At 43.1% G+C, this 26,007-nt stretch overlaps 2 protein-coding genes across 13 annotated transcripts; both read right to left on the minus strand.

The window, feature by feature from the left end:
- Positions 1 to 770: 770 nt before the first annotated feature.
- LOC136477921 (uncharacterized) lies at positions 771 to 2,411 on the minus strand. 2 transcript variants are annotated; one of them, XM_066476191.1, is made up of 2 exons: positions 1,458 to 2,411; positions 771 to 1,350 (listed from the first exon to the last, which is right to left on the minus strand). In XM_066476191.1, exons 1-2 carry the CDS (start codon positions 1,629 to 1,631, stop codon positions 952 to 954), a joined length of 573 nt encoding a protein of 190 aa, XP_066332288.1. In that variant the 5' UTR covers positions 1,632 to 2,411; the 3' UTR covers positions 771 to 951. The 2 variants fall into 2 exon arrangements, with proteins under 2 accessions (XP_066332288.1, XP_066332289.1); XM_066476192.1 differs by having other exon boundaries at positions 771 to 1,347; positions 1,458 to 1,852.
- Positions 2,341 to 21,282, minus strand: LOC136477918 (protein PHOTOPERIOD-INDEPENDENT EARLY FLOWERING 1-like). 11 transcript variants are annotated; one of them, XR_010764149.1, is made up of 22 exons: positions 20,932 to 21,282; positions 15,629 to 15,747; positions 15,376 to 15,456; positions 15,141 to 15,248; positions 13,834 to 13,914; positions 13,640 to 13,728; positions 13,399 to 13,541; positions 13,270 to 13,319; positions 12,739 to 12,874; positions 12,562 to 12,645; positions 12,355 to 12,476; positions 12,183 to 12,221; positions 11,358 to 11,393; positions 11,100 to 11,168; positions 9,664 to 9,726; positions 6,407 to 9,587; positions 6,173 to 6,237; positions 6,015 to 6,085; positions 5,087 to 5,792; positions 3,687 to 4,180; positions 2,872 to 3,511; positions 2,341 to 2,751 (listed from the first exon to the last, which is right to left on the minus strand). XR_010764149.1 is itself a non-coding variant. In XM_066476188.1 (22 exons), the coding sequence occupies exons 2-22, from the start codon at positions 15,686 to 15,688 to the stop codon at positions 3,091 to 3,093; spliced, it is 6,003 nt and encodes a 2,000-aa protein (XP_066332285.1). In that variant the 5' UTR covers positions 15,689 to 15,747; positions 20,932 to 21,282; the 3' UTR covers positions 2,341 to 3,090. The 11 variants fall into 11 exon arrangements, 9 of the variants coding, with proteins under 9 accessions (XP_066332285.1, XP_066332282.1, XP_066332281.1 ...); XR_010764148.1 differs by having other exon boundaries at positions 2,857 to 3,511; XM_066476188.1 differs by having other exon boundaries at positions 2,341 to 3,511; positions 6,407 to 9,444; positions 9,528 to 9,574.
- Between the last annotated feature and the right edge of the window lie 4,725 nt (positions 21,283 to 26,007).

Raw genomic sequence — 26,007 nt, forward strand, 5'->3', positions numbered from 1 at the left:
ACTGGAGAGGACAACACCAAGGTATGACATGCTTCCAGTTCTCTAGTCTATACTACTGTTGGATGGTCGTAAGGCGTCACCTCGCCTTACGCCTTACTCGCTTTAGCGTAAGGCGGTAGTTGGTCGCCTCGCCTCGCTTTACCGCCTTAAAAACCTTGTTCTTTCCAACAAATTGTCATACCATTTACCCACTTTCTTCCAGATGTAATTTTTCACGAACAAGGGGAGGGAGAAGAGTTCAGCTATCCTACAGATAAACAAAGCTATTGTGCAATGAATCTCCACATCTGGTGGAACCATTCAGTTGTTATTTGAAGAGCATGAACAATACAACTCCTGGAGGGCATTCATCAGCTACCACATAAACAAGGGACGGAAGCTACTGAGTGCCTAGTTCCAACTTCCTAGCAACACCAACACCATGTATTTCTTATTTTATTATACTCTCTAAGTTTGAAATCCTATCAGTAACAAATATAGCAAAATAAAACTTACAGTTATCTCACTAATGTAGTCAAGGATGATGATTTTGACTTTTGAGTAGTCGATTACTTTAGATTTTGAGAAAATGGTATTTGCCACTGGATGAATTTGTCTCTAGTTTTTTTTTTTCTTAACATTTTGCTAGTTATTTAATATATCAAATCTGAGGCTCAGTGAACCTCATTGAACTAACATATTTTAAATTTTTTTATTAGCATTGGCATCACAACTGGCAATTTCTACAGTTGATTTGACAGTTTTTTTCTTATTACTTTAGACTAGCGTGGTGTCAAACTTTTGCAATTTCATCAAACTTCAGAACTGAAAACAGCAACTGTCAGCAACATTGGTCTAAGACATTTAGTGTTAATACTTTTGTATTTGTTTTGATCTCAATAAGGGAACAATTTCCAGGCTACAGGAGTCGACACTAAAACACAACAGCCCTACTCCTACCATGAAACTTGCCTAGACGAAGATGATGCCGTGCTCCTTAATGGTGTCAATCACGATCCCGAGCTTGCCCTCGATCCTCTCGTTCTTCTTAGGCTCATAGGCCAGAGCAAAGACGTCGGCGTCCATGGACCTCTCGGCGATGAGCCTCCCGATGGTCCTGCAGGCGTTGTCGTCGACAAGGGACGGGAGGGTGAGCCGGAGGTCCTTGGCGTTGGTGGTGGCGACGGCGATGACCTTGCTGGTGCCCCTGTGCATGACCTTTGCGTGCACGAAGCGCTTGGAGAAAAAAACATTGAGCAGGAAGGGGCGCATGTACATGTCCGTGCGCTGCTTCCACGACTTGCGGTTGGGCCGCTGCTCCGCCTCCCCGCGCGACCGCCGCGTCCACGCTGCGCACACCACCGGGCTCTGCTGCGGCGGGTTGGCGACGGGTTAGATCACCGCTAGGACATCATCGCGGTAGCGAATCGAATCGTAGCGCGCCGGTGCGTGAGAGAGAGGGTTCAGAGGGTTCAGACCTGGCGGTTGCCGGAGGCAGGAGGCGGAACCGGTGGGTGGAGCGCGAGACCAGGGGCCGGCGGGATGCGAGAGACGGCGATGGAGGCGGACCATGAGAGCGACGATGCACTGACAGAGGGCGCAGGGGAATGGCGATGGGCCAGCATGGCCGTCGTGGGGTGGAGTGAGGCCATGGCAGCGGATTAGGGGAGGTGGGCGAACGCCGAAAGGTACTGGGAGAGGAATGGGGTTTTTAGGACGTCTTATCCAGTTTGTTCGAGACTGCGCAGTTTTCTCCGGGAGCAGCGTTTTCCAAGCGTGAAAAATATACTATGTTGATCGCACTTGCACAGAGAATCTTACAATAAATAGAGTTCCGTTTTCTTTTCACTATATTATAAAACAGTTCGTGCTTTGAAAATTTTGTTTTCTGATTGCTTATGCTTAGTTATTGTGAAAAAAACTTATTCTGAAGCATAAAATGCTTAGCGAGGGACAGCATCTAGACCTTGATATTGGCCAAATATTCTCAGCTTACAGACAGCATCTAGATCTTGATTGGCCAAACATTCTCAGCCTACAGATTATGGGATTGACCAGACATTCTCAGCTAGTCAGCTTAGATATTATGGGATTGGCCAAACATTCTCAGCTTACAGGTTATCGGACGCCAAGACTGCACAAGGTCAAAGTATTTTTGAGCGAAACAGACCAGTTACTCTATCTCAAGTTCTCAACGTTGCTTTGCAGTGATGCAACGTCTACTTACCAAAAAAACCAATACGGTGGCGCCCAATCAATTGCATTGTTACAGGCTCACAGCAGAAGCCCGCTGTTTTACAAGCCCCTTATGGCTATTAATTGGCATAACCGAGACCGAGAGTCCACAGAACCATAAGCCCAAAAGTCCAGAGTGAAGATTACTACCTTACATCATTTTATTACATACATGTATAACTATGGCCACGCTCTTTACCTCCTAAAACTTGCCTCCAGGGTCTCGATCAAATCAGAAATTGTATTCCTCAAGTGAAACTGGAACACCAGTTCTGACAATATTGATACCATGCATTGATTCCTGACCAAATATAATGCGCCCATAAGCTGCATTTGACTTATCATTCTTTGGCAGCCACATTGGCACCACATCCTAAATTTCTGATAGAGATGGCAACCACCAACTTGACATCTGAGATGTTTTCGATGGCAAGATAGCCAAACAACATTGGGTCAAACAGAGAATGAACATAACACGAGATACAGCAACAAATGGGTGATGCTGAGGGCCTCCTCTTTTCCCTTCTCTGTTGGTACCTGCTCAACAAAATTTCCATGTGGTCGAGTTACAAGGTCTGCCCCCAAACACAAATGAGGGAGGCATTTCTACATCCTACGATTCTAGACTACCAATATACATACATGTATGGAAATTACCCAATGCCGCCATTAGTGAAAACCCATCCTCCAAGCTTGTCAGATCAATGTGACCTCACCAAGCCAGCAGCTTTGCTCCAGCCAACCATGATCAAGCTTGCAGCACATATGTGCACGGCTGAGCAACTCAACCTATATCCTTGGGCTCCTGCCAGAGGCAATCTTGTCTCCTCTTGGTATAGAAGGGCATCCCATCAAGAATAATTTGCCCATCTATGTTCATCCGATATCTGTGAAATCTGAAAGAGGTTCTAACTCTTCAATACCAGGAAGGAGACCAGAGTCACCCTGATCTGGGAAGAACTCAAGATCGTCGACCTCTTGCAAGAGATCCTCGGAGTAGTGGAATTCAGAATCGCTGATACCAAATTCAGATAGGGAGTCACTAATGTGGAAGTCAGCTGTACTTGGCAATAGTTGAGCAGGCATACGGAGAAAATTACTCATGACAGTTGGCCCTTCCTGATGCGATTCAGTAATCTTCTGGACTTTGGATTTGGTAGGTCTACCAGATTCCGATGCTGCTTTGTGCTTTCCTATGGACTTTGAACCAGATTTATGGCGGGTGGCATCATTCACGTGGAAAGCTGATGATGCCCAATGAGAACTATCACCATCATAACAAGCTTCTGATGCTATCCTGCAAAGAAAAATGAAAATGATGCATTAGCATTATTTCGTGTAGCAGAGGTGGGCTAAATATTAGGAAAAATCATGAAATTCAAAGAATCACTGTTTTATTTAAACTAAGATAAGAATGGCAATGGCCACCACCATTATAACAGCAAAATATGAAGACTTGCGTCAACACTGACCTGAGTCGGTTCTCAGCTTGTCTGCAAGAAAGTCCAGACAATAACGATTGTTCCACTGGCTCTGGAGCCTGTTTGGATGGTTCTGGTTCCAGTATGGACACATTTATTACAGATGGGAAGTCTTCCTCATAAGCATGTTGATGTTTCAAGAAATCTAACTCTAATTCTAAATAATTCCGCCGGTATTCCTGATTTCTTGACGGTGGTGGAATCACCATTAGTGTAGACTTAGCCTGAGCATCTGCAAGGGCTTTCCTAACTAGATTGAAGCTTGGTCTAAAGTTTACCATGGGCCAGTTCTCACTTGATCCACCAGGCTTCTTCACAGGAGAAAACATATGTAATGCAGTAGAGTAAGTATTCATAAAACAGCAGGGATCACGGCGACATTTTGATCTCCAGACAGACGAAATTACAGCCATGAAGTGTTTCTGGAGAAGCAATTCATTGTTAGGAAGTTCACTGGTCACATTCACCAACATCTGAGCTTGATCCTGAAAAAAAGATATAATAATAATCAGATATTTGCCAAGACAATAAGTTTTATGTCAGCAGTAAATTGCAGATAAGTTTTAACATGGCACAAGCAAAGTCACATGTTCTTCCTGTTTAATTGGATTGAAGATATGCTGGATTGGTAATTGGCCATAAAAACAATATAACGCCAGGATAACACAGTTGTGGGTGCTTGGCAGTTACCCTTACTAGTATATCCTGTACAATTTTTTCTTACAAACTGGCCAGTCTAGTCTAGAAGCTAAAGATCAAGAAATTTTACTTACACTGACCCGGTTTCCCCTATAAACTGGGCCGATTCTCTTATTATTGATATAAGCTGGAATCAAAGGTTCCAGATCTTTCCGAAAAAAATTACTTAAACTGAAGGGTTCCATGAATAAAGTGTATTGTCTAAGGTATGTTTGCTTGCATGATCTCATAAGGGCACTACCAACCAAGAAACTAGATGGTTTCTATCTTCATTAATTAGGGTGCCAACTAAGCAAAAAGATGACGTGGCACTGCAATTAAAGAAGAGAGATGAGGAAATGGTTTCCTAGAGAAGAAACCATGTTTACGCGAGAACCAAGACACGAAGAGATGTGATTTATAGGTAATGACGAGACAAGACATGTGATTGGACAAAAATTTATTATCTAGAAACTATCCATTGAGAACATAGTTTTTACATAGTGTCTACAGAAATTATTAAGCATAGAAACTACCCGTGGTTTCTAGCATTGGGACTGCCCCAACTATTTTTAAGAGATCATAATAAAGTCAATCCATTGTTTGAAAAACAACAATAATATAGTCAAAAGTCAATCTATGTCAAAATTTGCGCACAACAAAGCTTCCTTTTTTATAAGGTAGTCCAATAGGAAGACAAGATATCAACTCACCTCGGATACTCTAAGTATAGCCTTTCCAGTCCCAGAAGGAACCTTTTCACTGTTAGAATTATCTGTTGCTGATATTGCATGTTTGCAGAACAGTTCTCTGTATCTCTCACAGCAATGCACAGGATGATGATATCTTCCCCTATAGGACCCACCTGGCAAGGAATGAAGAAAATCACTTGCCAATTCCCAAAGAGGACCATACTCATGCACAGTTCCACAAAGAACTGCATCTTCCTCAGATGTCCATGAGTCTGAAGCACAATCTCGAGACCATATTCCCTTCCTTTTCAATCTCTCAGGCTTTATTACAATAACACGTTTTACTGGCATGCAAGGGATGGAAATTCTGCCATCACTTTTAGTTCTAGCCATTGATTTTGGATCTGAATCATTAAGGTCCTCCTTCAGCCTAGGTGACAAGGCTTCAGAAATAAAACTTGACTTAGTAGTTTTCTTAAACTTCTTTAAACTTCTGCTGTTACTATCTTCCTCAGTAGCAGACATAATCTTCTTACGCTTGTTAGAATAATGGTGTGGCGATTCATCACTTATAAGCTCAGGTGAGGGTGCATTGTCATCAATGCTCATTGTATCTACAGAGGTTTCCTCCAGTACGACTTCTGATTCAGACGACAAACGCACTCTTTTCAGGGACTTGAATTTGCCTGTCTTCTTTTTGTTCTTTTTTGACTTTCTGCGGTGACTGCTGTAGATGAATGCCAAAATGTATAGTCAATAGTATATCAAAGGGAAGCTATAGTCTAAGAAAAAAAAGTCAACAGCCACAAAAACATCCATTAGAAATAATGTGGGCATATAACATGCTAATATTGCCAATTGACACAAAAGTGAAGTGCAACTGAAACAAAACAAAAGAAAAATTTACTACCACTGTTGTGTTTCAGGAAAATAAATTTCCATTCAGTACCTCATATTATCATTCTTCTCCTCCAACTCTTTTGCTGCTTCCTGAGCCTGTCTTTCCTGTTCTTCCAACAACTGCATGTATTATAACAAGTCAGACTAAAAGGCACTGTGTTTCAAGTGAGACACATAAGAATACAAGTTAGCAAGTCAATAAACGACCTGCTTTTGAGTTAAAGCCTCAACATGTTGCCGATAGGCTGTTGTAGCAAAATCAACATCCCATGCTGCAATAAATAAAGATGATCTCAATATTACTAAAGCATAAAAAAGGAAGGATACCTACATTGAGGTGAAAACAAAGCTCCAGCTAAAATGCAGAAAATGCTAAAATGACAAAGAACAGAATGTTCCAAAGTGGCAAAAAGGAAATTATTGAAGACATAAAATACTTACATTCATAAGACAGTGGTTCTTGGTCTTCATCAATTTCTGCTTCCAAATCCTCTTTGAGTTTTTCAATACGATCAAGCTCCCATTCTTCCTCCTCAACATTTACTTGATGATTCACAGCAGCTTTGTCAATTACTGGATCCCAGAGTTCCATAAAGCGCATTGCATATCTATCAATTGGCCGGAGCTGGTTCTCAAAAGATGAACTTGCTTGCCCTGCTGCAGCTGCTGCAGCTGCCATCTGTTTCACATCAGCAAGTATGTCAGTATCTTCATCACCAACAGCCAATGTAAGAGCCTTTTCATCATTCAATCGCTTGGTAGACAAAGTTATGTGCTTCTCCTTCTCTACATCAGAAGAGTTGTATTTGTGTTCTTCATTAATGTGCTCATCAGGTTTTCCATCCTCCTCATTAACCAATTCATCCTCCTCTGGTCTGCCAGCAACCTCCTCACTGAATTCTTGATTGTCCACGGCTTCTTCCTCCTCCAGCTTCTTGAGAGCCATATAGTCAACTTCATCTTCTGCCTGTCTAATAGCTGCTTCAACATCTGCATTTGACAGAGCCAGATCCACATCATTTGAAGCTCCCGCGGTTGTAGAGCAATTCTTCTCCTGATCTTCCGCATGGAGAGACGTGTGCCCGGAAAAGAACTCCATAGGATCAAGTTTCTTGAAGAATTCCGTATTGTAGCTACCACGTTGTATCACTAAATCATCAAGAGCTCGTTTCTGATTTGCTTTCTTGAGAATGTTCTCCTCTATAGTGCTTTCACTAATGAGTCTATATATGTGAACTTCACGAGTCTGACCAATCCTGTGGCATCTGTCCTGTGCTTGTAGGTCCATTGCAGGGTTCCAGTCACTGTCATAGAAGATGACAGTGTCTGCACCTACAAGGTTGATTCCCACACCACCACTACGAGTGGACAAAATGAAAAGGAAAAACTTTGGGTTTGTGTTGAACCTCTGCATCAGAGTCTGCCTCTCTTCTGGGGGAGTAGAACCATCTAAACGTAAATATGTATACCCATATAAATTTATGAACTCTTCCAAGACGTCAAGCATCTTAGTCATCTGAGTAAATATCAAGGCCCTGTGCCCTTCTAACTTCAAACGCCTTAACAGAATTGCAAGTTCCTGCAACTTCCCACAATCAAACTGGATCAAACGCCTATCAGGAAAGTAGACTTGACGACGAACAATAGCAGACCTTATAGGAGACAGAGTGGGAGAAAACTTGTTCATGCATTTTTCTCTATATTCCGGATCAATAAAAACAGGAGGCTTTCCTTTGCTGCACCAGCAAACAGGTGGAGGAGCTCGAGCAGCAGGAATTGCGAATGTAAATGATTCAACAACATCAAGCATTTTCTGAAAGCGTTCCACAGATGGAAGAACAAGATCTGCAAGGCTTGATGAATAGTCCATGTGGCACAAAGGGTTGTTCCTCTTATCAAGAATATTTGATACAGGATGATTTACAGTCAAAACATGTCTCGTGTTTGTGCCATAGACAGGCCTCTTTTGGCATCTAACTCTATTCCACCATGCAATGGAAGCTGCCCTTTCTCTGGATTCCTTTATTCTCTCCTCCTGTAGGGCTTTCTGAATATCTTCAAAAATGTTTGTCAAATTACTTCCCTGATGATCCTTATTAGAGCAAAAAATATCCAAGTCACAATTCCTGGAGGTGATACTTGAAGGAAAGGCAGAGATGACCTCGTCAGCTTCCCAGGAACTCATGCTAAATTCATTTTGAGTAAACACAAAATTCATATCAGACAGGTCCACCTGAGAAAATGGACTCTTATCAAGGAGCATGCAGACTGAATAGCTGAGCTGCATGTTAATCCCAGCCATATCAAATGAGCTTATTATTGGGCGACCTTCAAAAAGATCTGGATGGTTACAGACCTTTCTAAGTTGCATAATGATGCTTATCATGCCAAAATAATTCCCACTTGCCAGTGTTGCTTGTGTCTCTGAGGTAGCGATAAAATCTTCATACAAGTTCCTTTGCCTTCTAGAAAGTCGGCAATATATGACATGCTCATGCTTCCTTGGTAACTGTTTCTCAACATCCCTTTTCAGTCGACGCAGTATAAATGGACGAAGGACATTGTGCAATCGATCTATAACTTCTTTGTTTACTTTATCTTGGCCTTCCACCATCCCAGAAATTGGATTGCAGAACCAATCCTTGAACTCCTGATGAGACTGAAATACATGAGGCATCAGAAAATGCATGAGGGACCAAAGTTCCATAAGGTCATTTTGCAGTGGAGTTCCAGTCAGAAGAATACGTCTCTTTGAATTAAAGTTGAGCAAAGTCTGCCAACGCTGTGATTTCCAGTTCTTTATCAGATGAGCCTCATCAAGAATAAGATACTTCCACTTTTTTCGCTTAAACACTTTAGAGTCCTGAATGACAAGCCTATATGTTGTGATGCAAACATGGAAGTAATTTGGTTTCATCCAGCCCTGACGTTTCTGCTTTCTCTCCTTTGCACTTCCAAAATAAGTCAGTATTTTAAAAGCAGGACACCACTTAAGAAATTCAGTCTCCCAATTTAGCATAACACTAGTCGGCACGACAATAAGATGAGGACCCCATATCCCCTTCTCACACGCAAGGTGTGCAAGCAAGGAGATAGTCATGATTGTCTTGCCTAAACCCATTTCGTCTGCTAGAATTCCATTAAGCCTCTTCTCATACATAGCAACCAACCAATCCAGCCCTATATGCTGGTATTCACGAAGAGAATGCTTAAGAAGGAATGGGAATTTCGTGCGCACTTTTGTAGTCAAGAAGGTGTTGCCAGTTGGTTGTGCTGATCTTGCAGCAGCTGCAGCATCAGCAATTACATCATCACTCTTATCTCCATGGACTGCCTTAACATCAGTGAGATTATTCTCTTCCACAAAATTTTGTTGAGCACAAGGCTCTGATGCGATTTCTGATTGTAGAGCCTCCTGCTCAGTTTCCACCACGTCGATTTCTGATTGTAGAGCCTTGTGCTCAGTTTCCAGCACATCCCTGGATAGGTGATCCACAAATATATCACTTTTCGCTTCCAAAATGTTCACAGATTGATCATCCAAAGACATGTCAGTATTGACCTCTTCAATAAAATGGGGTGAATTCTCCAACTCCGCTGTTTCATGATCTGCACAGCCATCCTAAATATAAAAAAAAGGTATTACAAATGGACCACAGTAATTTGTTTGAAGAAAGCAATGGAAAACCTAACTATACCTTTCGGTACATCGCGAGAAGTTCTTCTAGTGGTATCTCACTCTCCTTCTGCAGTAACTTAATCTACAATTGAAAGGACATATGATCACCAAAAAATAGTTAGCAGAAGCCTTTTGGAACATATGGAATTGTGAAACCAATTGCTAGAAAAATTGGGAGAGTATTTGCAATTAATGTATAAAATTACTCCTAGTCCGACTCCAACCTCTGAAGCCTTTAATGAAAACAAGAATTTGGCTACATAAATTCTAAATGGAATGCTGACCACCAGGGCCCTCTGCGTAGACCAGTATAATGTCACATTTGCTTTTAGACATGGTTCTATTGGATAATATCATGGTTATTAAGGCGGTAAGGCGAGGCGTGGCGAGTGACTACCGCCTTACACTTAAGCGACTAAAGCGTGAGGCGAGGCGACGCCTTACGAATTTAAGAAAAACTTAAAACAGCAACTTAGAGCAGTAGATGATGAAGAAAAAAGAAAAGGAAAAAAGGAAAAAGAAAAGAGGAGTAAGAAGTGGGCTGGCCCAGCCCACCAGGCGGCCCATGTGCCCGTCCCCCTCCTGGCGTGGCTTATCCTAATCCCCTCCAGGGCTCTCGTTCTCCACCACTCATTCCGCCTCCATTCATCCCTCCGCGGCGCCGGTTCCCTCTGCTGCTCTGCCATCTCCGTTCGTCTCTCCGTTGCTCTGCCCCCCTCCCTCGCTGCTCCCCTTCCAGATCTACAGCTGCCACCGTCCCCTTCCAGATCGAGCAGACGGCGGCAAGGAGATGGCGGAATCGAGCGGACGGCGGCGAGGAGACGGCGGAATCGAGCGGACGGCGGCGAGGAGAAGGCAGAATCAAGCGGAATCGACGAGGAGACGGCGGAATCGAGGGGAGTCAGCATGCGCATAAGGCGGCAAGGCGCCGCCTTACCCCTAAGGCAAGCATGGAGCGCCCCGACGCTTAAGCGACGCCTTAATAACATTGGATAATATATAATATTTATATGATCCTACTGATTTAAATATGCACCACATTGTTAGTCGTGTGGTCTTTCATTCAATTCGCTAGTATCTGTTCAGCAATCAAATAACAAACCCTTTTAATTGGGATTCACACAGTAACAAACTTGTGTGACTAAAGGAATCTTTGTATGTTCTAAACTAACATAAAAAGACTGTGGAACCAAAGGTGGTAGCAGATAGCCCAAACAATCTATTTAATTAACTTAGCCTCTTGACATTCCCAGAATTAATGTCCAGAACCAAAATAAATGAAGCGAACTTCAGAAAAAGAAATCGACGGCCTTGCATAGTTACACATGATAACAATGCTATTGAATCAGTTTTCAAGACCGGCTAAGTTTACGCTCCGTGAAATAAAAATTGAACTCACTTCAGCAAGACAATGCAAACAATTCAATGATGTTATGGATTGATGGCAGCAATCACCTCTTCCAGATGATCAGGATCTTCTTTCTTTGCCAATTCTTCCTCTTCAGACAAAGTTGTTTCGTCATCCTATCAGAGATGATCATATATTATGTATCACGAGACAGCAGGACTCAACATACATGACAACTTTACCAGATGGCTATAGTTTTCCCAATTTTTCTTCAAGTATAAACTCCAATCCAGGTAGTATGGCGTAATGGAAAAACTAGGGAACAAGAAATCAATGAGGAAACAAGATGAAAAAGGCAATGCTACCTTTACTTCTTCAGCAGCAATGTAATCTTCGTCCTCCTGAAAAAGAATATCGCAGTTACATTAACCACACAATCATAAAATAGCCAGACAGGAGTCCTAGAAAGCAGTTTTTTGGCCACCATTCATCTTGTTGAGCATAAAAAACAGACCATTTGATCTTTACTAAGAAACCAAAGCTGAATATCCCCAACCTCCGGTGCAATAGTGGAAACTAACATGCACCCCTTGTCTTGAGCTTGCCCGGGCCCCACTTGTTTTAAGCACGGAGACACGGAGATTGGAGGACAGAAGGCGGTGCGGGGCTTGATTTGCAATGGATGCAGCCAAGGGTAGTGCCATGAGCCTAACTGCGTAGAGGGCCGCGACAGGAAGGTACAGGGCACCGCGCCGGTGACACTCACGATGTTGATTGTAGCTAAATTTACTGGAATTTAAGCTTAAAATGTCAACATTAAGTAATCCAGAATGTATTGCATTTCTTTCTCTGCTCTTCCTCTACTTCTTAAAGGTTGTTAATGGAGGTTTAACTTTGAAAAGATAAACTTTCATGTGATAGGGGTATTGTTTTCTTAATTCAATAGCTAACTGGTCTACAAAGGAAGTTTAGTTGGGCAGATACTATCAAGTGAAAGGGCAGTCCATGAATAGCTAGTGTTAAAATTCTTCTTGGCCCATGACCACCGCAAACTCCCATTTCCCACACATAAGGATTGTTTCTAGAGACATCACCCTCTGGCAGCGATAGGAAAGAAAAAAAATATAAGTATATAACAGTGGGATAAAGGATAAAGAAAATCATAAACAACATAGATGACTAGAACATGCCTGATCATTGATAGAAGAAATATTTCCGTTACTTTTACCCTGAAAAGTTAAGAAAATTTGGTGGTACAATCAGATAATGCTCTATGTCCAGGGTTTCATCCAAAGAATGAATAAAGATAAAAGAATAAAGCCAACACATGGAACACAAATAAGATACAGAAAGCAAGCATACATGACTTTTCTTCACAAACTCAGCATAAGATTGACCATCATCCACTTCCTCAGAAGAATTGCCATCGTCACTTGAAGAGTGAGCAGGTTCATGATCACAGCCATTAGCCTGGTTCGAAGAATCTGAGAAAAAGGCAAGATCCACATCAATCATAAGAAATGACATCAAAGAGTCTGACCAACTTCCTAATACTCTACTCAATCTCACCTACAATCAAATTCTTCGAACCTAAGTTACTTAACATGTCGTTGCTGTCTGGACTGCTTTCCCTGCTAACTGAGACATATTGAACTAATCCAATTATCAATTGAGTGTCAAGCAGTGCATAGCATTGTCCCCTCTATGTATGGAAGTGGGTAAGAGAGAATTGTTGTTGGAGATCACCTTTGGTTTTGGTATACATCTTGAGAATAACATCCAGTGGTAGGTCAGCTTCTGCCTCTAAAGCAGCTAGTTCTTCATTCCGCTCAGCTTCGGTGATCTGAGCTTCATCCACATCGATTGTCTGCTCATCATCTTCCTGCAGCATTCACACATACAAGTACAATTCATCATTCATGTGAACAACGGTTTCAAAAAAGACAACAAACATTCCATTCTAATACTTGTATGCAGCCTACTACAAAATTGACTAGAGCTAACAGTATGTCAAAAAAATCTATCACCAACTTTTGCTGGTCTGAACAATAATTGATAAATGAAAATATATTTGCTGCCATGTAACAGTATAGTATTAAGTATATACTATATAGTGAAATAAAACAGAGGAAAAAACATATGGATGGTAATAGCCTCAAAGAAAAGGATCCTTCTCAAATTAACAAAGACAATAATGTGCCTTGATACATAGAATTCCTTACATTTACTTTCTGAGTAACAAAAGAAAAACTCAATTAGGTAACTGAAATGGCTTACTGGCTCTTCATCCAAGGAGCTCTCATAATCATCATCGACTTCCATATTATCTGCAAATAGAAATTGTTTAAACCAAGAGAACGAAAATAAGGTCTTGACACATGCAAAATACATCACTATGCTACAAACCAAGATCATCAGGAATGGCTGCATTTATGTTCTCTTCTGCTACTTCTTCTTGATGGGATGGTTGGTTTATCTGCGAAGTCCCGTTTTCTAGGTTTTGGGAATAGGGCATGTCCACAAGGTTTTCCGCCAACATTGTCGAATACCTGGAAACAATTGTACCAAAGAAAAGAAGGTCAATATACAGCTAGGAACAAAATTAAAGATGCTACAGGTCAGATGAACCATAATGAGACTGACATACCTTTCAGTCTGACCTAAAAGGAAATCAAGTTGCTTATCAAGTGCCTTCTTCTTTCTCTCCTCAACCTCCAGTTGATGCTTATAAAATACCTGCTTTCCCTCAAATAAAAAAAAAGCTCAGTTTTCTTCCAAAAAGGAATATCCTAAAGTAGTGTCACAGTTAGCCACGACGTTAGAAGACAAAAATGAACTTGCCAGCTTTTCTATTTTAATCCAGAACTTCTTCACATCCTTTGACATATTAAGGGCAACTTTTCGCATTCTGTGTTCTTCCTCCTGCAAAGAAAAAATCATCATATACTAGAATAATTCTCTTAATTCATTATTTACATAATTCGACTTTTGGGTTATTACTGGAGCACCATATCTTCATTCAAAGGGCGTACCCAGTGCAAAGAGCTCCCGCTCTGTGCGGGGTCTGGGGAAGGGTGTTAGTGGCAAGCCTTACCCTCGCCTGTGCAATGCGAGGAGACCGCGACTCGAACCCGGGACCTTCCGGTCACAGGCGGTAAGACTCTACCGCTTGCACCAGGCCCGCCCTTCCATATCTTCATTCAAAGGCGTTACAGAAAATAACCATAGCTAACATTTCATAGATAAGCAGCTTGCTGCAGTACCCCTTCCTGCAGCTACTGTTCAATTACGAAAGGAAACTAGCAGCAGCAGCGCTGTGGCTGCCAGAGTAGCAGCAGCGAGCAGAGCCAAGATGTATGACAGAACAGTGTCTACAAGTCGTCCAATTAATCGTGATTAATAGGCCTAATTGGTCCCTTGAAGTCAACTAGGGACGCCGAGGCGACTAGCTTGACTAGAAACTTGACAAGGTTTCCAGTCATCCGACTAGGAGGAGGATACCCAGGCTGGATGCTGTGACTGCCTGTCCTTTCACGGGCCTGCTCAACTGGGCTTAGAGGTGTGGGCTACGGGCTGCCAATTTGGCCTCTTCAGGTTAGCATAAGTGTGCCCAGACTCCAGCAAAACACAGAGAACAGAGGCGCGCCGGAATTCTTTATCCCACGCCGCCGCAACTCCTCCCGTACATGATTCCTCTCTTCCCCCGCGCTATTCCCCGTCTCCCGCACGCCGTTCCTCCTCCCCCATGCTATTCCTCATCTCCCATGCACCGTTCCTCCTCTTGTGGAGCCATTAAGCCGCCGCCGCACTCTCAAGCCACCGCCCCTCTTCGTGATGTACTCCTCGGATGGTGTCTCCATCCTGAGGTGCTGTACAGCTGTTGTGTATATGTGCAGATGTGGAACGGCGACATGCAGTGGTGGAAGTGATCATGCATGACCTTGAATGTAGTCTTGATGCTTGCTTTATTGTGTATACTATATAGTATGTATAGTATGTATATGTCCTGAAATATATAGGACAAATAAGATGACTAGTCTCGACTAATCGGTCTGGTCCACAACTAATCATGACTAGTCGCCTTGTCAGTCCCATTGCAACTGGGTTCGACTATACAATTTGTAAACATTGTGTCACAAGAGTCAAACCTTCTGTTTTCTCTCGCCCTTTGTTGCTTGGTCAACTATGCTCTTATTTGCTCTTTGAGCAATCTTTTTGGCCATGGACAACTTCCATTTTCTCTCAGAATCAAACTCCTGCAGCATACACAAATTTAAGCTTGCAAAAAGAAAAAACAATTACAAATTGACGATAAATTTAAGTGGGGGTTTCTCAATGAGAAGGATTGCAATTTGCCAATTATAATATAATATAGTAAGCAACCTTTGCCAGCCACACCATCTCAGCAAGGACATGGTCCCAGTGAACTTTTGGCCGTCGAGGCTCCCTTGGAGCTTCAAGAGCCTGCGCAAAGAATAACAGTTTTCCCTTTATTTTCCTCTCAAACTACGGAGCATGACACCAAAAAAATGGCAGTATGGAGGTACAAGTACAAATATGCCAAGTAAACTAGCCCAGAAGATGAAGAGAAATATACAGTGGATGGATTCATGCAATATCAAATCTGTGAGCTAACCTTTTGACGCCTAGCTCTTGTCTCATGGTCTAGCTTTGACCGGGGACCTTTTGATGCCATCTTTCCAATCACTCGCACAGGGCTATCTCATATCTTAGAGCATGTGCAGCAAACTGGGACTGGTATACAAACAGTGCAGCAACTGTTAGTGATTAGTACCTTCAGAAATCAGAAGTGTAGCAATATGTAGCGAGTAGCAAGAAAAAAGAGCTGATGTAACAATTTCAGTTTCTGTAAATCCCCCTAGTTCTTTGTAGTCTGCTTGTACATAAAAATCCTTTTACATTTGTAAAATTTGATCATGCTGGAGGGTTTTAGCCCCATAGCTTTGGGTCGAATAAAAAAAATCAATGAACCAGGAAAATATGCGCCCAATGTGTTGAAGAGCAGACGGTGCAGTATGCCTTCAGGTGCAATGAGCCAATGAAAAATTTAATGTTGAAAGCAGGTATCCAACATTCCAACCCATAGTAACATATACTGAATGAGCTATTCTGAAACCCCTGGAGGCAACTACATCCTCTGATTCCAAATATAGGCCATTTCGACTTGAGCACAAGGATTAAGTAATATATATCAAACGGCCTTAGGGCCCTTCACTTAATATGCACATTTGGAAAGATGACTCATTCATTTGTGTGAGTGGTAGCATTTATTAAGCAGGGGCAAGAATGGACAAAAGGGGTAAACAAAGTGTAGAAGTTCTAAAACGACCTAAAAATAGAGAGAAAAAATAAAAAGGCTAAAATGACCTACATTTGGAATCAGAGTATTAAAAAGCATGACAAAAAAAATTGGCTTTACACACTCCCCATTCCTTCATTTGCGATGAATTTTTTTTCAATACTGAACTAACACAGAGCGCATCCTTAGTGGCGCGCCACATCGACGCCCGGGTGTGGTGCAAAATGAGCAAGGGTCTTCACACCTACCTCGGCGGGTGCGAAGGGTAAGGAAGCTAGTCGAGCCAACTAGGATCCGTTTAGGTAGCTGGAATGTAGGGTCCCTTACAGGTAAGTTAAGAGAGTTAGTGGACACAGCGGTTAGGAGACGTGTAAATATCTTATGCGTCCAAGAGACTAAATGGAAGGGGCAGAAGGCGAAGGAGGTGGACAATACCGGCTTCAAGCTCTGGTACACAGGGACAACTTCAAATAAAAATGGAGTAGGAGTTTTGATTGATAAGAGCCTCAAGGATGGTGTGGTGGAGATGAGAAGGCAAGGGGATAGGATCATCTTAGTTAAACTTGTCATTAGTGATATGGTCTTAAACGTAATTAGTGCGTATGCCCCCCAAGTAGGCCATGATGAGAGTGTTAAGCGGCTTTTTTGGGAAGACTTAGATCGCTTGGTTAGAGCTGTCCCTAGTAGCGAGAAGCTCTTTATAGGAGGTGATCTTAATGGCCATGTAGGTACATCAAGTGCAGGTTTCGAGGCGGTTCATGGGGCTTTCGGATATGGTAGTAGGAACCAGGGGGGAGAGGAAGTCTTAGACTTCGCCATAGCTTTTGATCTAATGATAGCTAACACTTTCTTCCATAAGAGACAGTCCCATTTAGTGACCTTTAGTAGCGGCCAGTACTCTAGTCAAATCGACTTAGTCCTTACAAGAAGGAGGGATAAATGAACATGCGTGGACTGTAAGGTGATACCTGGAGAATGTGTGGCCGCTCAACACAAGTTGGTGGTGGTTGACTTCCGCTTTCTGGTGCACGCTCGTGGGAACAAGCAAGTTAGGGTTGCTATAACGAAGTGGTGGAAATTAGAAGGGGAGGCATCAAAGGTCTTTAAGGAAAAGGTCATTGAAGAGGGCCCTTGGAATGATGAAGGCGATGCAAACAGCATGTGGGAGAAGATGGCAACATGCGTTCGGAAGGTTGCTTCAGAGGTGCTTGGAGTGACCAAAGAGAACGGATGCGACTCGAAAGACACTTGGTGGTGGAATAAAGATGTGCAAAAGGCTATTAAGCAAAAGGAGTGCTATAAGCGCTTGTATCATGATAGGTGTGCAAACAACATAGAGAAGTGCAAGGTGGCAAAGAAGACTGTAAAACGAGCGGTGAGTGAGGCAAAGGGGCAGGCCTATGAGGACCTTTACCGACATTTGAGTACGAAGGAAGGAGAGAAGGACATTTATAGAATGGCTAGGGTTCACGATAGGAAGACAAGGGACTTCAACCAAGTCAAGTGCATAAAGGATGAGAGGGAGCAGCTCTTGGTGAAGGAGGATGAGATCAGACATAGATGACAAGAGTATTTTGATAAATTGTTCAATGGTGAAACGAGAACACCACCGTTCAGCTGGACGACTCGTTTGATGACATTAACTGGCGCTTTGTGCGGAGGATTCAAGAATCGGAGATCAGAGAAGCCTTGAAAAGTATGAAGGGGGGCAAAGCGATGGGCCCTGATAGTATCCCAATCAAGGTGTGGAGATGTCTCGGGGATATAGCTATAGTATGGCTAACCAAGATGTTCCACAATATCTTTCGATCGAACAAAATACCTGAGGAGTGGAGAAGAAGCATATTGGTACCAATCTACAAGAACAAGGAAGATATCCAAAGTTGTACTAATTATCGGGGAATTAAGTTGATGAGCCACACTATAAAGTTATGGGAGAGAGTCATCGAGCAGCGCCTGCGAGGAACGACGCTGATATAAAAAGGGCGTACCCAGTGCAGAGAGCTCCCGCGCTGTGCGGGGTCTGGGGAAGGGTGTTAGTGGCAAGCCTTACCCTCGCCTGTGCAATGCGAGGAGACTGCGACTCGAACCTGGGACCTTTCGGTCACAGGCGGTAAGACTCTACCGCTTGCACCAGGCCCGCCCTTCGAACGACGCAGATATCAACAAACCAATTTGGTTTCATGCCCGGAAGGTCAACCACGGAAGCAATCTTCTTAATAAGACAGGTTATGAAGCGGTTTAGAGAGCAGAAGAAGGACCTCCACTTGGTTTTCATTGACTTGGAGAAGGCTTATGACAAGATACCAAGAAATGTTATGTGGTGGTCTTTGGACAAACATAAAGTCCCATCAAAGTATGTGACCCTCATCAAGAACATGTACAACAATGTTGTGACTAGTGTTCGAACAAACGATGGTAACATATTACTTCCCGATTAAAATTGGACTTCATCAAGGGTCAGCCTTAAGCCCGTCTCTCTTTGCCTTGGTAATGGATGAGGTTTCCAAGAACATACAAGGAGATATCCCTTGGAGTATGTTGTTCGCTGATGATGTAGTGTTAGTGGACGAAAGCTAGACGGGAGTAAATAGGAAACTAGAGTTATAGCGGCAGGCCCTTGAGTCTAAAGGTTTTAGATTGAGCAGAACTAAAACCGAATACATGAGATGCGACTTTGGCGGAGTTGTACAGGAGGAGGGAGATGTGAGTTTGGAAGGTCAAGTAGTGCCTAAGAAGGATACCTTTCGATATCTGAGATCGATGCTACAGAGGGATGGAGATATTGATGCGAACGTTAGCCATAGAATCAAAGCAGGGTGGATCAAGTGGCGACAAGCTTCTGGCATTCTCTGTGACAAGAAGGTACCACAAAAGCTAAAAGGCAAGTTCTATAGAACGGCGATTAGACCGACTATGTTGTATGGAGTAGAATGTTGGCCTACAAAGATTCGACATGTTCAACAACTGAGTGTTGCAGAAATGCGTATGTTGCGATGGATTTGCGGTCACACAAGAATGGACTGAGTTCGAAACGATGATATACGTGATCGCCTAGAGGTAACACCAATTGAAGAAAAGCTTGTCCAACATCGGTTGAGGTGGTTTGGCCATGTCCAAAGAAGACCTCCAGAGGCACCAGTGCATTGTGGAGTCCTAAGCCAAGCTAATAATATGAGGAGAGGTAGAGGAAGACCGAAATTGACATGGGGGGGGCAATAAAAAGAGATTTGAAAGCTTAGGATATACCTAGAGATCTATGTGTGAATAGGAGTACTTGGAAAGCAGCTATTGAAGTGCCTGAACCGTGACTTGAGGCTCTTGGTGGGTTTCAATTCTAGCCTACCCCAACTTGCTTGGGACTGAAAGGCTATGTTGTTGTTGAATGAACTAACACAGAGGAATTCTAATGCAGATCAGCAGAAGTAAAGCATAGGACACTTTTGGTGGCGATGCCAGAAATAACTATGGTGCTGTTTGGTTAGCGCACTGCCAACGTAAACGTCAATGGGAATGGATAACGCTGCAACCTGGAAAAATGTAATCATTTGCTCTGATTGTTTAGTTCACGTGAGGTGATAGCTGCCAGCAATGCGATCCGTTTGTGGTGGTTCCTGGGTGGTAAGCACAGTGCATATCACAGCATCGAGTCCCTACAGCATATATCTTAACCAAACGGAGATGAACGTTAGTGAATACCACTGTGAATCGTTTCCGGTGCAAAATAGTCCAACCAAACAGCACCTATATTCTAAGAAATCCCACAGCTACGCATAACGTATCACAGTAACATTTCCTCTAGTTGTTCTTAAAGAGTAAAATTCATTCCGCAGCTATCTAATGAAATACTTTAAGTTGCATTATTTTATCAAGCTGCCTCAGAGTTTGGTTAGAGAACTAACACAGGCAACTACATGAATGGAATCAATGAGTATCCCAATAATACTTAAAAAACAGAGAACATGCAGACTTCAGGGCATATCTGGTAAAATTCCCACTCTAGCAGAACTAGTCAAATGTACTGACATTATGTTCGCCTAAAATCATGCAGGGTAGCCACATTGGCATTGTTCAAACTCCAAATCCCTACAGCAATGCACCACAACATAAAAGGCTCATTAATCACACACAAGGGAGCCCCGAACATAACAAACTCCGATCCCCATAGATGCAAACCCAGCTGGAATGGCTAGAACCCCAAGGTAGAGCAGTGGAAATAAACAGCCGCAAGCAGGAGCTCCAGTCTACAGCCAGAAGCTGACATCACATGTGGTGTGGAGGTTCACTTGCACAAAGGGTTGGAAAATAAAGCAAATCACCTATACATGCAGTCTGGATGGGCTGGGAAGAAAAACAAAAAAAATGGATTTCAAGGATCGTTATAAGGAAGGGGAAGTGACTAACTAACTATTGCAAAACAAAATGAACAATCCGTCCAAGCAAGGTAGGGGTCCTATAGCCCAAACAAGAAGCATCTCAAGTCTCGATGGATCGGATCTCCACTCCACGACACGGCGTCCAGCAGTGGCGGTCCCAGAAATGGAGCTAAGTATGGCAGTCTAAGAGTCCAGCTAGGTTGAAATTAAAGCGTTAAACTATGTCTCAGTCAAAGTACCAACCTGCAGGTGCCGCGGCGGGATCTGGCAGCCGCTATACCGGAGGCAGCACGCACTGCCGCAGTGGCGGGCGCCTTCCGGCGGCGCTGCCGCGCGTGGGGACGTGCAGACGGCTTCAGTTCGGCGGTGGTCGGCGCCGAACTCGCGTTGGGGGCCGCACAACCCACTGGGCACAGGTGGCCGTGCAGCCCTGGACGGAATGCAAAGGCGGCGGCGCGTGGTTGCACCGGCGCCGGCGGCCGGAGCGCGGGAGCAAGGAGGTTAGGGTTTAGGCCTGTAGGATGAATGGGGAACGGGGAGGAGGAGACGAGTCGCGACTGCGAGCTCGAAGCGACGCGACGGGCGGACGGGCGTCGGGGCGTCGGGAGACAGAGTCGCAGGACCCGCATCGGGAGGATGGGAGATTGGGCTGAGGACCACGGCGGATGGGCCGGGTATTACCTGGGGCTAATGGACCGGACTAGTGCATCAGACCCAGTACTGGGACCAGCTCAGGCCCGCCTGGTATCGTATCGTACAAGAGAAAAAGGAAAAAATTCACATTACCTCTCTTAATTTTTGCGAAAGTCTATTTTTTTTCTCGGAACTCTAAAACTGAGTAAACCACCTCCCTGAACTTTCAAAACCGTTCGTTTTACCCCCCTGACCGGTTATAAGTGGTTTTCAAAGACGGTTTTGTCTTTTTCTTTTTTATTTATTTCGGCTGAATCATAGAAAATCATATTAAATCACAGAAAAAACATAAAATAGAAAATTCCAATTTTTTGGACTTCACATGAGTAGATATACACAGTGAACATATAATATGGTATGATTTAGTACAAATTTTTTGTTGTAGCTTTAGATCTATGGTTTTCTATAATTAATTCATAAATGCAGTTTCTATGGTCCAAATGTGGTAAAAATTTTATGGTGGGCTAACTATTGTATGCTTGAACTGTAGTAAAAATTTTATACTCATTGGATCATGTATAACTTTGTTATAAATTTTGAAATTTTTACTATAGTTCACGCATACAAGAGTTCCCATCATAAAAAATTCACCACAATTGGACCATAGAAACTGCAGCTATGAATTAATTATAGAAAACCATAGATCTAAAGCTACAATAAAAAATTTATACTAAAGCATAATATATTATATGTTCACTGTGTAGATCTACTCACGTGGAGTCCAACAAAATTAGATTTTCTATTTTATGATTTTTCTATGATTCACTATGATTTTTCAAAGATTCAGCCGAAATAAATAAAAAAAAGACAAAACCGCCTTTAAAAACCACTTATAACCGGTCAGGAAGGTAAAACGATCGGTTTTGAAAGTTCAGGGAGGTGGTTTACCCGGTTTTAGAGTTTAGGGAGGAAAACAATCTTTCATAGAAATTGAGAGAGGTAATATGGACTTTTTCCTAGAAAGAAATGCTCAAGGCGACGGACAATAAGAGTGCTAGAGAGTGTGGCATGCAAGGCAAGTATGGTGCTATACGTCAGCGTCTCAATGTCTCATATTCCGTCTCACGATGGGTCATGAAGGATTTTTTCTGATTTGGAGAAAAGAAAGAGAAGAGAAAGAAAGAGGTCGTTCCTTCGCGAAATAACCGTCTCATGGACTAGAATTTAGGACTATGAGACAGCTATTATACCATTGTATGAGTTGTGATTGTCATGCAACTCATAATTTTACTTTTATTTATATGCATAAATTAATGAATTGTGAGTTACTATAAGATAACTTAAAAGACAATATGTGTATATATATTGTCTAGTAAGTTGTCTTAAAATCACGTGGCACTACATGAGACCGTCTATGAGACAACACCAGTGTACTTGTCCTAAAAGGGCTCAAAGGGCATCACGTTGTGTTGAGCTCTCGTGTTGTGATGGCCAACAGGGAAATGGTGGTGGTGACAACTATTCCTTCTTTAACATAGCACGCAAGATATAAATCTATAATCCAATTTCTGAATGTTGCAACTTCTCTGAATTATGTTGTTTCAAACATATATTGATAGGAAACAAAATGTTTATGGATTGAAATGTGCGTTGTTTTAAAATCATACTTTTTACAATGGATACCCTGCTCTCACATGAAACATGTTTTCTATTTCTTCTGAAACACAAACTAAAATGAATTGCCACACTGGGGGAAATGTTGTTGTACCATAATGCCCCTATTTTTTACACGAAACATGCGTCATGTTAGTTCCAAAATATGAACTGAATCAAAATTGCGACACTAAACACAGGAGGGTACAATTGATGGGAGCAATACCTCCATGGGACATCGCATCATTGTAACCATCCCTTGATGTTTTCACAAGTTTGCTATTGCATTCAAATATTCTCCAAGTACAAAGGGGGACCACATGATTTGAAAGTGAAATACTACTATGATGTTGATTATACCTTCACTTTGTTGACATGTTGATGGTCAGATTGATCCACTAGATACCATCAACAAACTCCTTTAACTTCCCCTTTGCTCGTCCCCAGTAAAGACGAAGACTTAGGAACAGTGGATCAAGAGTTGTGTGGTAGAACCGTCTAAAATAACACACATTCGGAGGCACTTGTCTTCCACTAGACACTAAGCACCCAAAAGTAAGCTACACCAGGCGGTTCCATCGAGCACACCCAAGGGAAGAACTTGAACAATCCATGTTTTTCATCTAGAATCTAATAATGAGAATGAGTTTATAGTACTTAGTTCATTTCATACAACAAGAGTTCTAAAAAATATATTATTACAATACCAAGTTCAGAGTGCAGAATTTAAACAGCGAAATTAAAAATAAACATCTAACGATAAGATACAAGGATCCGTCTATGCCCACTAGAAGAATCCTCCATACAACAGTCACTCCTCAAGCTGCACCTGCAATAGGGGTAAATAAACCCTAAGTACATAATATACTCGCAAGACTTACCCGACTAGTGGGAATAATTTTTTGACTCCAAAGGATATAATAAGCTTTATGGTTTGTTGGGTTTCCTTTTTTGAAAAGCATTACTAGTAGTGAATCTTTATGTATGTATTTTATTAGCAGTCATGATTAGTTCATTAGCTAACCATTCTATGTAAGCACCTGTTCTACTTTCAAGCAAGAGTTGAGCAATCAGACCCATTCATCCCCTTTCATCTTTTCAGTTCTTACTACGGTGCTAGACCATAATCAAGTCGTACCATATCACACGGCGATTCATGAACCAATGTATCCCAGTTGGGTACCCCAAAACACACGTCCCGCTTATACCCCATGCATAAGCAAGACCAACCCACCACACTCCTGTCAAGTGGTCCAGGTCCTCGTCCAAACTTGGACTCCAAGCCCCCACTACCGAGTCTCAAACTCAGTGTGGTGCTTAGACCTTCACCATCCCCGCCTCCAATCAGTTAGTTCGGAAAAGAGCCGGAACCCACAACAAGAGAGCAACAAGCCTTTCGGCTCACATAAGCAAGTATGTGCTCAGGATAATAATTCTGTGACCTGACTACCATCCATAGCAACGGACGGTCCTTAACCGACATGGACAGGAAAAAAGTGTAACCAAGATATGCCCCGTTGGCTGCGGGACACAGCCTATTACACCGACCAATACCCATACCATATCCTTGCCCGGTCTCCATTTCCTTTCACCATTTTATCATGAGAGTAGTAATAATAATCACCTATTGTGAGTACACTACACCATGACACACATTTGTCTACACTTATGTGTTGGCAAAAGGCAGGTTTGGACGACATATTATGTGTTGGCAATTGTATATCATTTTAATGTCTAATTATCTGTCGGCAATAAGACTATAAGACTACAAATTATCTGTCGGCGTTTCTCTACTGGCAGAAAAAGTGTCGGCAAAAATTAGAAGACTTAGAAAGTGTCGGCGTAGCCTATATAGGGCAACTGTGCAAGTGTCGGCCAAGGAGTACCCACACTGGGTAAAAATATCGCATCCCCTCCTCTCTCTCCCCCCTTCTATCTCTTCCTTTCCCGTAGCGCTTTCTCTCCCTCCCCAACTCTCCCGACGCGGCCACGACGGCGCCACCGCACCTTGGCAGCACCGGCCCTCGATGCAGCGACGGCTGCCCTCCTCCTCCTCCTCCATGCCCTCCTCACGCCTCATGGCCACGCGGGCCGACGGCGCCCCCCGCCGAGTGTTGCGCCGGTGCGGAGGGTGGCCGTCCCTGCCACGGCCGACAACGCCTCCTCCTCGGTGACGCGCCTAGGACCCACCGGTGGCTGCCGGCGTGGGTGCCACCTGGCGCTGCCTCCTTCCACCGATCCGCCTATGCTACTGTGGTCAACAAAACCCTAGCTGCCTCATCTCAATGACGCCGGATGCATCGCGAGCCACGACCGGCGCAGGCTGGCCGACCAAGCCTGTGCGTGGCCTCATCATTATCGGCAGCGGTGGCGCCTTACCTCGCTCGCTGAATCTGGCGGTACGTCACCCTCTTCCTCTCCTCCTCGGTCTCCTAAGTCCTCCCCCAGATCCTCTCTCCCTCCACCTTTTCCCCTTTGTGTAGGTGATTAGGCGGCGTTGACTAGCACAGCTACTCTCTCAGAGTAGAAGTGGGGATGAGAGGGCGCAGCAAAAGGAAAGGGATAAATGGTGAGACTGTTTTCCACCCTTCCACTTCCATTATATTGTGTAGTTCAATTGTGCCCCTAATGTTGAACCATGCTGAACATATGTGCACTCCATTTTGCTGCAATGTAGAATCTAGATTGCCTGAAATGTTATGTTGGTAATTCCAATTCCTCTGCAATTTTTTTAGAGACCTGATTTACTGTGTATGTGTCGTCTTCGCATGTCCATCTAGATCCAAATTAACTTGGCTGCAAATGGAGGAGGGAGAGAGTTAGCTTTCCCTTTAATATAATGTTTATTTACCCTTGTGTTATGCATCATGTTTTCCACACCAAAACTTAGTTGCTTATCGTTTAGCGTTTCATCCTCATAGTCAAATTTGAATATATTTGTGTTTGCTGCAGATGGATCGATTGATTCACGGGCTAAAATAATAAATGGTTCATCCTGTCGTCAGAATGAACTTGCTCCGAGCAGTCAACCTA

The sequence above is a fragment of the Miscanthus floridulus genome, chromosome 8 (genome assembly GCF_019320115.1).
Source record: "Miscanthus floridulus cultivar M001 chromosome 8, ASM1932011v1, whole genome shotgun sequence".
Lineage (NCBI taxonomy): Eukaryota > Viridiplantae > Streptophyta > Magnoliopsida > Poales > Poaceae > Miscanthus > Miscanthus floridulus.

Coding starts and splice junctions, on each gene's coding strand:
- LOC136477921 (XM_066476191.1), bottom strand. CDS start 1,631: ATGGCCTCACTCCACCCCACGACGGCCATGCTGGCCCATCGCCATTCC. Junction 1,351..1,457: donor CTGCCTCCGGCAACCGCCAG/GTCTGAACCCTC, acceptor AACCCGCCGCAG/CAGAGCCCGGTGGTGTGCGC.
- LOC136477918 (XM_066476181.1), bottom strand. CDS start 15,688: ATGGCATCAAAAGGTCCCCGGTCAAAGCTAGACCATGAGACAAGAGCT. Junction 13,729..13,833: donor GGATTAAAATAGAAAAGCTG/GCAAGTTCATTT, acceptor GAGGGAAAGCAG/GTATTTTATAAGCATCAACT. Junction 13,542..13,639: donor CTTTTAGGTCAGACTGAAAG/GTATGTCAGTCT, acceptor AATTGTTTCCAG/GTATTCGACAATGTTGGCGG.